Here is a 15,224-nt window from a genome sequence, read left to right as displayed (position 1 = left end):
GCATGAGCCACTGGTGCCAGGCTTCATTATTATTTTTTATTGTCATTATACATGTAATGTACAGACAGGTTACCGTTTCATGACTCAGGTAATCAGTATATTTCTTTTTTGACAATGTTATCCCTTCCCTCCAAGTTTATTCATCCAATTACCACCCACAAATAGCATAATGCATTATCCACAGGGTCTACTGAGTACCACTGTTACATTTGTTCACATTTTAATTTTCATAATGGACAATCAAACTGTCCAAACAGAAAGTCATTGTACTCATCCAACCACAATGAAAGTTTTTCAGTACTTACCTGACATTCTTACCTAGAGACCTCATATGTCTGGACATCATAGAGATTTTTTTTATCATAGCAAGGATAACCTTACCATTTCTGCATGATAAAAATGTTTATGCCTACTGAACCTATTGTATGATCGATTTTCTGGATCTGTTGAGGGGCTCTGGCATTTTCCTCACTATTATTCTTGTCATCACTGAATATGGGAATTGGGTGATGTTATGCCTAGTTTTAATCTTCTTTTTAAGTCCTCACAGTAGTAATTTTATTAAATTAGTTGCTTTATAAAACATTGCAGATGTCACAATTGTTAAATAACAATTTACCAAACTTGCAGCTTGCTGAGCATGTTTTATAAAGAAAAGAAAATGCCAAAACCTTGTTAAACGTTATTTCAAGCAGCATGCGGGTGGCTCACACCTGTAATTCTAGCTATTGAGGAGCCTGAGATCTGAGGATAATGCTTCAAAGCCAGTCCAGGCAGAAAAGTACATGAGACTCTTATCTCCAATTAATTACCAGAAAACCAGAAGTGGTGCTGTGGCTCAAGTGGTAGAGTGCTCACCTTGAGCTAAAGAGCGCAGGGACAGCACACAATCCCAGAGTTCAAGCCCCACAACCGACCAAAAAAAGTTATTTAAATGCAACCTAGGAGAAAAGAGATTTGTTTCTCAGACACTTGAGTCAAGCAAATAAAAACAGGGAGTTTCTGTCCCTCAGTAGAAATAGTCTGATAAATAAAAACTTAGATAGTCTGTACACTGAGATTCCATAACTTGCCCTGTGATAACAGAGAGGTATACCTTCTTCAGTTTCAGAGGTGGTTTTGGTCATTAAAATTTTAAGTATCAAACCAGTACTTTTCAGCCACAGTATCTTCACTCTGAGATAATCTTCTTCACAATGTTCTTAATATCCTCATGCTCAATTCTTAGATAACGCAAATTTAATACTAGCTGCACACCACATGCCCTGGCTGCAAACTGCTTTTCTTGACAAGTATAAAGTCCTTCAAGAAGGTATGGTTAAAGCTGTGTTACTGAACTGTGCTGGTAAACATCACACAATTTTTATCATGTTGTAACCTTTTTTTTCCAATTTAGTGACTGCTATTATGGGATTAGACAGCAAAAATGACATTATTAGGTTTGTTTTGTTTTTAAACTGTGAATTAGTAACAACTTAAGTTCCCAATTTTAACCCCTGGGCAGCAAGATTCAAGTTCCCTCATTGGCACATTAGCACCTAAGTGTCAAGGGGTTAAATAACCAGCTCCAAAGATAAGGCACTTCTGATTGTCGCATTTGGCAGAATTGAAAGGAAAAGAAGTTGTGCTACATGTTGAAGGGATTGTGTGCAACAGAAATAAGACACTAGGAGAGAGAAACTGTCACATGAAGTCTTCATAGTCTTGTACCTATCCTCCATCACAACCACCATCATCTGCCAGATCATCTTCCAAGGTGGACTTTAATCCCCCTCCAGGAACCATGCTTTCTTCTTTTTTTTGGCTTTGTTATGCTTTGCTTGCTTCTGTGTTCTCACCGCAAAGCACAGTCAATGAATTGATCATCTTCTCCAAGTCATCAATTTCCAATGAAATTCACACATCTCGAACTAAGGCTTTCAAAAACCTGGCATAATAGAATGACTTTTCACCCTGTGTAATATTATCTTTTTGTAACTTCCCAAATTCTGTGAGATAATTTCTTGAAGATGGGTTCATAGCATCTATCCCACAAACTGTATCATTCACACCAAACGTTTCTTTTGCTAGTACAAGGTCTGAATCTTCCTGTAGTTTCTGTAGCCCCAGTTTATCTGCTAATTGTTCTTCTGGTGTTAGCACTTGAGGTTCTTCAGGTTCTTCTCATCTCCTTTTAATTTCTTCTTGCTTTTTCTTCTGTTGTCTTTCTTTGTTCTTTTATTTTCTCCACAATTTTTCTTTTTTTTTGAAAATTTTATTTCTGGTTTTGCTCTGCTGCTTCTTTTGTTTCCTCATCCTCATCCTCATCCTCATCATCATCACAGTTACCCTTGACCTTTTTGTCCTCGCCTTTAGTGGTCCCCGCCAGCCTGGTGGCGAGCATGTGGATGAGGGAGCATGGGCACCGCCAAGAGGTGGGGTGGCATGTTGAGTCACCGGGCTGGCTTTCCCTGGCTCGCGAGGGCATGTTGGGACCGTCCCTAGTGTGAATCTTAGTCTCCTCTTCTGTTGCCTTAGTGTTTTATCATAGTGGGAGATTCCTTTATACATTGACTTAGTGTCGATTTTGTTTTTGTCTTTTACCTCTAGAAATACATTTGTCTCCCCTCATTTTGGTTGTGTTATTCTGATTGCATTTTCTATCAAGGCAAGGATAAAATAAAAGCAGAGTTAATGCAAGGCTCTCTGGAGCTTTTCAGAAAAGCAGGAAGGCATTTCCACCTCTGGTGTGTTTGGCACACTCTTCCTATGACGCAGATTTTGATTCCTTACCCAGTAATTTCCCCCACTATGGAATTTCACCATAGGAACTATTGCACTTTGAAATATTCCTAGGGTGCTATACGTTTTGTTACTAGTGCTGGAGCTTGGACTCGGGACTTGTTCCTTTGCTTTACTCCATATTCGAGATAAGATGTGTTTTGTAAATGAGAGGCTCTATCTGGACATTAAAGGTTCATGCCTGTATTCTTAGCTACTCAGGAGGCTGAGATATGAGGATCATGGTTCAAAGCCAGTGCAGGCAGGAATGTCCGTGAGACTCTTCTTTCCAATTAACCACCACAAAAACCAGAAGTGCTGCTGTGGCTCAAGTGGTAGAGCATTCACCTTGAGCTGCGGAGCTGATGGACAGCACCCAGTCACAGACTTCATGCCCAATGACTGACAAAAAAAGGTTGAGATTTGAAGATCAGGATTCAAAGCCAGCCCATTCAGAAGAGTCTGTGAGTCTTATTTCTAAATAACCAGCATAAAGATGGAAACGTAGCTATTAGGACTGAATAACACACAAAAAAAGTTCAGGGATAACACTTATGCCCTGAGATCAAGCCCCAGAATTTCAAACAGACACACACACACACACACACACACACACAGGTACACACACCCATCTGAAGAACAAAGAAAACTCCTTTTATCATGCAAATTTGTCACGCAAGCCCACAGTTCTCCTCGCTGAGGAACTAGGAAGTATATCATGAGCAACACATTGCAATAATCAGAGCCATTACTGTCCCCTAATACCCTGAGTAAGTCTTGGGATCCTGTTCCAGTAGGGCCACCCCTAGGCCTGAAAGACAATTTCTCTTCTGCATATTCTCCATGAAGCTCAATTTGGAATGGATCCATAACCAGTGCACTTGATATTTCTCTCCTGTATCAAGTGTCTGGCTGCTCTATAGATCAAAACATCACAAAAACTATTAGTGATGTTCATGGCTGAATCAATATGAGGCTTTTCCTCATAGCCAAGCTGGATATCGGTGTCATGGGGAATTCCCTGCCCTCCATGCTCTATCTGTACTTGTTTTTATTCCAACGTCATCTAAAGAAGCCCAGCAATGCCATCTTCATGCATCTGCCTATGATCAGCTTGCCTAATACCATGTTCACAATGGTGCCAGATATCATGGTGTCCTTCAGCGTCTAGCACTTTCTGGATGATGTGGGCTGCAAGGCGGTGGTGTACCTCTTCAGAGTCATCTAGGTGCTTTCCATCTGTACCACCTTGCTCCTCAGTGCATTTCAAGCCAACACCATCAGCTCCAGCCTTACCCAGTGTGTGTAGATTAAATCTAAATCTTCAGTGTGGATTTCCCTTTATTTTCTCTTCTTCTGGGTTGCCAAAATGCTCATGTAGGTCCTGGTCCTTAAGGCTATGAAAGCCCAAATTCATTTTACTGTTGTTGGTTCTGGGTTTTCCAATGCATATTGTCATACTTGACAGAGAGAAGAAAATAGATCATGGCATCTTCTTATTCTGAGACCTTATGTTTGTAATCTTCATGCTCACCACCCGCCTCCACATGTTGACAGCCCTCTCCCGACACCCCAAGAGAGCCATGTACCTTTACAGTCCCCTCATCGCTACCTAGCCATCACCTAGCCATCACTACCTAGCCTAGCCAAAGCCATCCACATCACTCTGCTGCTGGTCAGCTGCTTCATGTGTTTCTGTTCCTCCAACAACTTTGTTAATGTTTTTCCTTTTACACAGTAGAGAAAACGACAACATTGGACATGATCATTTGTATTTTATCATGCTGCCCAATTGTGTCCCCTTGTTTCCTCATGAAGTATAATATAATTCTTTCCAATGTAGCACCTCCCTCTCATTGATGACAATTACCAGTTGTCACGAAGCATTCAGTGGCTGATTGGACAGCCAAAATCATTGTTCAAAGGCAGTGAAGATTCTAGTACTGTACATGGGGAAAAAAAGCTGTGTGAGTATTGAGCACTTGAAGTGTAGTTTGAATGCAGATATGCCAGATTTTTTTGTTTTTGTTTTTTTCCCAATCCTGGGGCTTGAACTGAAGGCCTGGGTGCTATCCCTTTTGCTCAAGACTACCACTCTACCATAGCACCACTTCTAGCTTTTTCTCTTTATGTGGTAGTGAGGAATCAAACCCAAGACTTCATTCATGCTAGGCGAGCACTCTGCCACTAAGCCACATTCCCACCAATATGCCAGAATTTTAATACATTGAAGCTTTGAAGTCTTACTTGATGCCCATTTCCATATGTGTGTGTGTGTGTGTGTGCGTGCATGCATACACAAAAGTTTTATAATGTTTGTTTAAAATATTATTGGTTGGATGAAATACATTTTTGCACACTTCTAAACATGACTTGTTTTTGTTTTTATAAAGACAGCTGCTGAACAATCCATTTCTTCCTTGCATTCTATTTCTACTAACAGTGCTGTTTGTTATAAGGAATTTTAGTAGATCACCTTATGAATGCTAGTCATACAATGACAAACCAGGATACAGCCAATAAGGAAGCAAGATGCGACCTATGACAAACCAGGAGGTATCCAGTGACAAAGGATACAGCCAGAGCTAGGCATTGATGGCTCATATCTGTAATCCTAGCTACTCAGGAGGGTGAGATCTGAGGATTGCAATTCAAAGCCGGTCAGGACATGAAAGTGTCTCAGAGTTTTATCTCCATTTAGTCACAGAAAATACCAGGAGTGGCACTCTGGATCAAGTGGTAGAATGCTAGTCTTGAGCAAAAGATGCTCAGGGACACTGGGCAGGCCCAGATTTCAAGCCCCAGGACTGCCCCCCCCCAAAAGTGTCAATGGATACAGCCAACAACAAAGTAAAATTTAGGGAATGAAGAGGGATGCAGCCAATGGTATAGCAGGGTATAATCAATGGAAAAGGATTCCACCAAGGGCAAAGCAGGATGCTATAGCCAACGCTCCTAGGTCCTCCTACATCCGGGGGAGGCTACTCTGGACAGGCAGCGTAACACTGGGACACAATTGGGAAGATCAGCGATTCTCATTCAGAGAACAAACTGGACCTTCCAGGGTTGTGCTGTGGAGAGAATAAGCCCCTGAGTGTCCAGTTATACCCCCTTTCTATAGAAGTATCCTAAGGAACAGGGGCCCTGTCTAGTCTGGAGACCACTAGGGACTGGTTATTTTATTCTGCATTTTGGTCAGAGAATATAACTAACTCAGTAACAGACCCTTTTTCTCACTGGCTGATGCTCCTCAAGCCTTCTGTCCTACCACTGTATCTTGGACATGGTTTGAAGTCTATTTCCTCTATTGTTTTCCTGTTTATAACTCTGTATATTCCCTTGTCTCCTCTGTGAGTATTTTTCAATACTTGGTTGTTTTCATGGACTTTTATATTTCCTTTTTGTGTATGTTGAGCCAATTTGTACCCTTGCAGTGAAATCAACTTGCTCATCGTGTGTGAACTTTCTAATATGATATCAGATGCATTTCTGAGCCTTTCTTATGTGTGTTATCTCAAGTACCTTTATTAATCATTTTCTGAGTTCCTTGATACTGATAGTCACCTTACCATATTTTGGTAGCATGTTTTGCTTTTATAGGCTGAGTTCTCAAGAGTTCTCTCTCTTTTATGAAATTGTTGGAGGAGCATTTTCATTAAGGATTTGATTTAGTTGTTGTTGCTTTTGTTTCTTTGGTTTTGTGCTGGTTCTGGGGTTTGAACTCAGGACATGGATGCTTTTCCTGAACTGTTTTTGCTGTCCCTGGAACCACATCTCTTTATCTGTGATTGTTGTTGGTTAATTGGAGAGGAGAGTCTCACAGTCTTTCCTGCCCAGGCTGGCTTTGAACTGTGATCCTTCTATTTCATCCTTCAAAGTATCTGGGACTGCAGGCATGAGTCACCAGTGTCCAGCTCCAATGTCTACAAAATTTGTAGACATACTAGAATCTACCAAAAATGAGCAAGGAGTATACAAGTGACTTATGCAGAAGTGTAATGTGTGAGAAGACAGAGGTAGTGATAGTCTCCCCAAAATGCAGAATGAATTGTGAATAAAATCAGCAGTGAGATTCACTGCTCTGTGGAAAATAAAATGTACAACTAGTGGAAAGCTTCAAGACTCATTGTCATCATGTACAATTTTTTTTGGTTGGCTGTGGGTCTTGAACTCTGGGCCTGGATACTGTTCCTCAGCTTTTCAGCTCAAGGGGAGCACTCTACCACTTGAGCCACAGTGCCACTTCAGGTTTTCTGGTGGTTAATTGGAGAAAAGAGTCTCAGGACTTTCCTTCCCTGGCTGGCTTTGAACCATGATCCTCAGATCTCAGCCTCCTGAGTAGCTAGGATTACCAGCCTGAGCCACTGGCGCTCGGCCAAGTATAACTTTTTTGAACAATTCCTCTGTACAACCACTTAAGGGTTAAAATATGAATAAAATACAACAAAATAAATATACACAAATCAATAATATAGCTCTTAAAGAGACAGGGTCTGAAATCAAACTCTAACATCAACTGCGACCTATGACAAAGCACCAGGTATCCAGTGACAAAGCATACAGCCAGAGCTAGGCACTGGTGGCTCATATCTGTAATCCTAGCTACTCAGGAGGGTGAGATCTGAGGATTGCAATTCAAAGCCGGCCAGGACATGAAAGTGTCTCAGAGTTTTATCTCCAATTAGTCACAGAAAATACCAGGAGTGGCGCTGTGGATCAAATGGTAGAATACTAGTCTTTAGCAAAAATGCTCAGGGACAATGTGCAGGCCCAGAATTCAAGCCCCAGGAGTGCCCCCCCAAAAAAGATAAAACAAAATAAATATAAAAATCCATAATATAGCACTTAAACAGACAGGGTCTGAAATCAAACCCTAACATCAACTGAACTCCTCAAGAGCATTTATAAAAGAGAACAGAAATAACCTGATCATATCAATGCATGCACAAAAGCCCTGGGACAACAGTCAACATCACTTCATAATAAAAGTTCCAAAGAAACTAGGAAGAGAAGGGAGGGTGTGCTTCAACATCACAAAGGCTCCGTGTGATCATCTATAGTTCACCCTGTACTAAATGAGGAAAACTGAAAACGTCTGCATAAGGGAGAAAGGAGGTCATGTAGGCTCTCCATCTCTGATGCTATTTACTTAGTGCCTGGACCTTTAACCAAAGCAATGTCAAAGAAACCAAAAGGACCAAAATAGACTCAAAAGAGAAATTAGTCCTAGTTACAGATACTATGATCCTGTACATAAAACATGAAAAACTCCAGTTGAATGATGATTTTGTGCTACATGAACTCTAATGGCAAAGCAGCAGGAAACAAGCTAAATATATACTTATTGGAAGCTTTTCTATGCACAAAGAACAAACACTCTGAATAGCTGTGATTTTTAACAATCTCACTGAAACTGCTTTCCAAGCTGATATCATAATCATCAGCCCTGTGCCAGTGGCTCACACTAGACATCCTAGCTATTCAGGTTTCTGAGATCTAAGAATCAAGGTTAGAAGGCAGCCTATGCAGGCTTATATCCAATAAGCCACCAAAAAACCAGAATTGTAACTGTTTTTCAAGTGCTAGGGAACCAGCTTCGAGCATAAATACTCAGAGACAGGACCCAGGCCCTGATTTGAAGCCTTAGCCAACACACACACACACACACACACACACACACACACACGGGTTTATTACAAATGAATGTTCATTTCATTTCTCTCTCTCTCTCTTTTATCAGTAATGGGGTTTGAACTCTGAGCCTCGGAACTGTCCCTCAGCTCTTCAGCTCAAGGCAAGCACTGTACCACCTGAGCCTCAGCACCACTTCCGGTTTTCTGGTGTTTTACTGGTGATAAGAGTCTCACAGATTTTCCTCCCGGAGCTGGCTTTGCACCAAGATACTCAGATCTCAGCCTCCTGAGTAGCTAGGATGACAGGCGTGAGCCACTGGCAACCCGCAATCTCATTTCTCCTTAAAAAAAGCGTGTTCCAGGGACAAGTTAATACTTATCAGTTCTAGTTCATTTTCTATCTTTCTTTTTTGGGAAGGCGGGAGGTTCATGTCATGGGGCCTGAACTCTGGGCCTGGGCGCTATCCCTCAGCTCTTCAGCTCGAGGCTAGCACTCTACTACTTGAGCCACTGCATCACTTCCGGCTTTTTTCTTTTTGCTTATATGGTGCTGAGGAATCCAACCCAGGGCCTCAGGCTTGCAAGGCCAGCGCTCTACCACTGAGCCACCTTCCCAGCCCCAATATGACATCTTTCATGGTGTATAGAGATACTAGAAGGTAAATATATATCCAATATTTTCTGTACATTTTTTTTCTGTCAGTTGTGGGGCTTGAACTCAGGATCTGGGTGCTGTCCCTGAGCTCTACAGCTTATGGCAAGTGCTCTACTGCTTGAGCCACAATGCCACTTCCGGCTTTTGTCTTTTTGCTTATGTGGTGCTGAGGAATCGAACCCAGGGCCTCATGCACACAAGGCAAGCACTCTACCCCAAAGCCACCTTCCCAGCCCCTATTCTCTATCTTTTTGTGTTGCTCGCCATTTTATGCAAAGAAGAACACATTGTGATCACGACATCCCAACTTTGGGTGATCAACCAGTGAGCCAAGACAGAGACCCCATGGAGCTCAGTGCCAAGCCATGAATGCTGGGGGCTCAGTGCTTCCAAGAGGAGGGCACAGTGCTCTCTGAACTCTGCCCTGCTGTGCTCAGGTTATTTCCTACCAATGGTGTGAGAAGTAACTTTGAATGAGCTCTTAGGGTCTCCATTTGACTTTCTTGACACCACTGGGACTGGGAGCACAGACAGACCTGCATCAGGAGACCTGCTGTGCACGTGGGACAGGGCACCTGACTGCTCTGGTCCATCACGATGACAAGAAATAAACAGGGTCAGAGTGACAGCAGCAGGGGACGAGCTGAGCAAACACCGTGGGGAACCCCTCCGCGCCCTGTCCTCCTCTGGCTGATATGGGCATGCATGATCAAGCCAGGCTTCCAAAGACAGTCAGTGTGGCAGTCCAGACAGCCAGAGGAAGGATTCTGCAACTCTGAACCTTGGTTCAAAGCCAGGGGTGGGGTGAAGGCCCAACACTGCCCATCCCAGGATGAGCTGTGGTTTGCAGATTCACTTCTCTCCCTATTCCTTTTTGGTGCCAGTCCTAGGGCTTGGAGACAAGCCCTTGGTGCTCAGATTTTTTTTAGCTGATTTGCCCAAGATTAGTTCTCTACCACTTGACCCACAGCTCCAATTCTGGGGTTCTTTTTACTTATTTAGGTTTTGTAAAGATAATGATCTCCTGGACTTTTCCTGCTCTCCCTAGCTTTGATCCCCAATCCTCACATCTCAGATTCTTGAGTAGCTAGAATTGCATGTGTGCATCACTGGCCTGTCTTCATTTCTCTCGCTTGTGTTTGCGGTTGAATACACATCTTTCTTGTTTCTCTCAATGCTACCCTTTTTGTTCAAGCATTTGCTTGCTTTTTATTCTTACCGGTTTGCACACTTCAGCCGCTGTGGCACATCACTGCTCAGTTCCATCCAGATGAGTCCTTCACAACTTCCAACTCATCTGTGGTAAGTTCCATCTTCTAGGCATATTAGGAGTACTTTCAAATGTATTTATAATGGGAATCACAAAATCATTGTGTGTGTGTGTGTGTGTGTGTGTGTGTGTGTGTGTGATTATGTGCCAGGCTTGGGACTAGGACACTCTTTCTAAATACTTTTGCTCCAGGCTAACCCTGTACCATGTGAGCTCTAGCTTCACTTCCAGTTTTTGGTGTTTCTGTGGAGACACAAATCTCAATAACTTTCCTTGCTTGAGCTGGCTTTGAACTGGGATCCTCAGATATCCTCAGATATCAGCCACCTGAGTAACAGGTGAGTCACAAAATCTTCTTTCCACGAGGGCTTGCATTTTCTCTATTGCTGTCTCTAAAATTCCCATCTTAAATTAGCTTGCCAGCTACTACTTTAATGGTGAACATTTCCCCATCCTATTGGACATTGAGTGTTGGGTGTGTGAAACGTGGGCTTGTTCACAAGGAGCTGACTTGTTCTGTGTTTTCTCCCATAAGGGCTGTCTGCTCTCCTTGTCCTCATCCCAGCACCCAGTCTGTAATGTTGGGGCTCCTTTCTGACATTGTTCTCTTGATCTTTGTCTCTGAATTATCTTTTTGATTGCTGTGGCAGAAATTTCATAGTGCATCTTCATAGTAGCAAGTTTTCACAGCAGATTTTTATCTTTCAATGTGTGGAGATATCGTTTTTCTGGCTTTTTCATTCAATTTGTAAAGCACAATAATTTTGTTGGGAAATGTTGTTCATCTGAAACAACTCTACCCCCTTGTCGCTTCTCTGGTCAGTGAATTGGCTTCATCAGTGTCTGAGAGAGAATAAATGGAATTTTATTCTGACTGTGTGAAAGATGACATTTAAGAAAGACTGGGTGTGCGGTTTCTCAGGGCACATTGCTCAAGAGTATGAACTGCCTTGATCAGGTTTATTCATATAATTCCCATCTTTCCTTCCCCCCTGTTATTACTGCTAATGACTAAAGTCTTTGTGTAAAATAATGCGTTGCAATGGTTGATCCTAGTAACATGAGTCTTAAAATTGCCCAGTGGGTCATGGAATGAGAATCAGAGCAGAGAGCCTTATGGAAAATACACAGCCCAAGTCAGTTCTTTGTTAGTGAGCTGCATTTAATACCCTTACTTCACAATGCTGTTCTGTCCAATAAGAAGGGGAAATATAAAATAACAAGCTTCACTAGAAAGTTCTACAGGTGGGGCTGGCAAGGTGGCTAAGTGGTACAGGGTTTGCCTAGCATGCCTGAGGCCCTGGATTCGCTTCTTCAACACAACATTAGCAAAAAGAAAAAAGCCAGAATTGGCGCTGTGGGTCAAGTGGTAGAGCACTAACCTTGAGCTGAAGAGCTGAGGGACAGAGCCTAGGCCCAGAGTTCAGGCCTCATGACGGGCCCTAAAAAAAATAAAAGAAAGAAAGAAATTTCTAGAGGTCATGCTAATTAAATTGAAAAGTTAAGAGATAGCAAAAGAGAAAAGGCTAACACTTGTTAAAAGATGATTTGGATATGTGTGGTTTACACCTATAATCCTAGCTACTCAGTAAACTGAGATCTGAGGATAACAGTTCAAACCCAGTCTAGACAAGATAATCCATTTGACACTGATCTCAAATTGTGCACCAAAAAGCCAGACACAAAGCTGTGGCTCAAGTCATAGAGTACTGGTCTTGAGGAAAAATTCTCAGGGACCATGCTCAGACCCAGAATCAAGCCCCAAGACCAACACACATAGAAAAAGACAATCTGAAAAGATCCTGATTACATAGGAAAGATAATACATATTACCAATATGAGAATAAGATGAAAATTTGTGAACCATAGCCAAAATCACAATTCCTCAGAATTCTAATTCCTAAAAGTAACACTGTCTCTGGAAGTCACAGTGGATGCTGAGGAGGGCAACACACAGAATTGTCATGCTCAACAATTTGGCTGTTGCTTCTGGCCAGGAAACGGTGAGAATACTTCCATGCAGCAGCAAAGAGGGCCAGAGTGAAATTTTGTTCTTCAGGGGATTGTTCCGGAGAATGGGTTGAAAATGTTCTTACAGAGTTGTTCAGGAAAAATGGGATACTAATTTAATTCAGTGTAAGTTTATTAAGGAACAAAGGATTCTATGTGATGTGAGACAAAACACAAGAACAGTAATGAGTGAGAATTATATAGGAGGAAAACTCTCAAATATACAGAAAATAAGCCAGGCGCTGGTGGCTAACACCTGTAATCCCAGCTACTCAGGAGGCTGAGATCTTAGCGTCATGGTTCAAAGCCAATTTAGGCAGAAAAGTCTGGGAGACCCTTATCTCCAAGATACCAATATAAAACCGTAAGTGGTGCTGTGGCTCAAGCCGTAGAGTGCTTGCCTTGAGCTGAAGAGCTCAGGGACAGCACCGAGGCCCTGAGTTAAGGCCCCAAGACTGACAGAAAAAACTGTTCAGAAAATATTGGTTAGATATTTGCCTTCTAGTATCTCTATACACCATGAAAAAAGTCATATTGTGCCCGGTACCGGTGGCTCACGTCTGTAATCCTAGCTATTCAGGAGGCTGAGATCTAAGGATTGAGGTTCAAAGCCAACCCGGGCAGGAAAGTCCATGAGACTTTCATCTCCAATGAACCACAGAAAAGCATAAGAGGCTCTGTGGCTCAAGTGGTAGAGTGTTTGCCTTGAGCTGATGAATGGAGACAGCGCCCAGGCCCAGCTTCAAGTCCCATGACCAACCAAAAAAACAAAAGTCATGTTGTAGCCATCCCCACAGGGATTTTACATGGATGAGCTATTTGTGCAACAGGTGTAAAAAAAAAATGAAGATTTTACAAAAAGTGAAGCCAATCAGATGCCGGGGCTCCTGGTGCTCGTTGTACCATGCACTGCCGACCATGATGGAGCCCCAGGGACCACAGGAACAGACAGCCAGTGATCTTCCTTCCTAACACCCCAGCCCAGTGTGGTGCCCTTGAATTCCCTCCTGATTCTAACATGTGTCTCCCCAGGTCCTTCCAGGCCCTACATCCCAGATTCAAAGGTCACAGCACATTCATGTCTGAAATACCCAGGTCAGAACACTTCCAACCCTCCAGAACTGGCAAATGGAACATTTCCCCCAGATTCCACTTAAAAAAATTGTATGGGCCAGACCCTAGTGGCTCATGCCTGTAATCCCAACAGCTCAGGAGGTAAAGATCTGAGGATCCAGGTTCAAAGTCAGACCAGAAAGGGAAGTCCTTGAGACTCTGATCTCCAGTGATCCACCAACAAGCCAGAAATGGAGCTGTGGTTCAACTGGGGTAGCACCAGCTTTGAGTAAAAAAGCTCAGGGACAGTACCCAGGCCCTGAGTTGCAATTTCATATGCTGTAGGACCCACCTCCCAAAAAAGAAACTATTTTTACATCATTGTTTAACACTCTATCTTTTGACATTCATTCTAAGCCTGGCTTACGAGATAAAGAAATGGAGCTCCATGAAGGTTACCGTCTGCGGGACTCACACTGTTGTCTAGAGCTTTCTCACCTTCCTGGCTGGGCAGCACTCTTGCTTTGATGCTCAGCAACACACACATACTCTCTCTCTCTCTCTGCCTCTTTCTCTCACAAACACACACACACACACACACACACACACACACACACATCATGACAGCCACCGCAGGCGAAACTGTGTTCAGGCTCCACTTTGTGTCTAAGGTGTGTCTGGGCGTCCTGGGGAACTGTGTCCTCTTCCTGCCTTACGCATACAGTCCTGTGCAAACCCCCGGCTCCGGAAGCCCATTGATATAGTTTTCTTGCACCTGACCCTGGTCAACACCTTCGCCATCATTTTTGAGTCCATGCCCTTTATCGTCTCCTCGTATGGAGTCCTGTTTTTCTGGGATGATGCCACGTGTAAAGCAATGCCGTTCCTGTTCAGGGTCACGCGGGGAGTGTCCACCTGCACTACCACCTTCCTGAGCTCCTTCCAGGGCCTCACCATCAGTCCCACCCCTGCCCAGTGTGCTTGGCTGAAAAGCCGATCCTCTGCCTGCATACTCCCTTCACTGCTCTCCTTCTGGATCTTGAATCCCATCATGAATATCAACATAATCAAAACTCTGGATCCAATTGCAATTCTACCATCATGAGCCTGGGATTTTCTCATCCATACCGTCAAGTGAAATTTTGAAGGGGCTCCCCATTATCAGCTCCACTGTGCTGCGAGATGCTGTGTTCCTGGTCCTCATGGTGGCCACCAGCAGCTACATGGTAACACTCCTCTACCAACACGGCCGCAGAGCCTGGCACCTCCACAGTCCCAGCCTTGCCTCCCAGCCGGCGCCCAAAAACACAGCCACCCACACCATCCTGCTGCTGGTCAGCTGCTTTCTGTTCTTCCATTGCTCCAACAACATCGTGACTATGTATTCCTTGTACACGCTAGAGAAATTGAACAAATCCAAGGGTGTGCTACTGATGTTGTCCTTCAGCTACCCCACCCTCTGCCCATTCTTGCTCATGAAGAATAACAGATTGGTTTCACCATGGATCACTCACTCATGTTATACCAAGAATGATCCATTGTGAGAAAAAGTGAAGACCAGACCATGATGGTGATCCAACTCTGCTCACCTCATCCTTGCTGTTTGAAGGATGATAGAAACACCACAGAGGCCAGGAGCCAGTGTCTCAGGCCTGTCATTCTACTATTCAGGATGCTAACATCTGAGGATACAGGTTCAAAGCTAGCGCAGGCAGGAACGTCCATGAGACTAGAATATCTAGTTGACCACCAAAGGACCTAGAGTGGAGCTGTGGGGATTGAGCACTAGATATGCTGCAATTTTAAAACATTGAGGTTTTGAAGTCTTACTGACTATGCCTTT

At 43.3% G+C, this 15,224-nt stretch overlaps 1 protein-coding gene and 1 pseudogene across 1 annotated transcript; one reads left to right on the top strand and one right to left on the bottom strand.

Annotated features, from left to right (window-relative positions):
* Positions 1–1,586: 1,586 nt before the first annotated feature.
* On the bottom strand, positions 1,587–2,239 carry LOC106000955 (annotated as a pseudogene).
* A 142-nt stretch (positions 2,240–2,381) lies between these two features.
* On the top strand, positions 2,382–14,925 carry LOC106000927 (vomeronasal type-1 receptor 94-like). The gene is given in 6 exon segments (XM_013036146.1): positions 2,382–2,414; positions 3,932–4,059; positions 4,499–4,577; positions 10,285–10,350; positions 14,106–14,356; positions 14,547–14,925. Coding segments are annotated over 6 exon segments (936 nt in total).
* The last annotated feature ends 299 nt before the right edge of the window (positions 14,926–15,224 follow it).

Source organism: Dipodomys ordii, unplaced genomic scaffold, assembly GCF_000151885.1.
Source record: "Dipodomys ordii isolate 6190 unplaced genomic scaffold, Dord_2.0 Scaffold250, whole genome shotgun sequence".
Lineage (NCBI taxonomy): Eukaryota > Metazoa > Chordata > Mammalia > Rodentia > Heteromyidae > Dipodomys > Dipodomys ordii.
The sequence above is the reverse complement of the archived record's forward strand: the minus strand, read 5'-3'. Positions and strand labels throughout refer to the sequence as shown.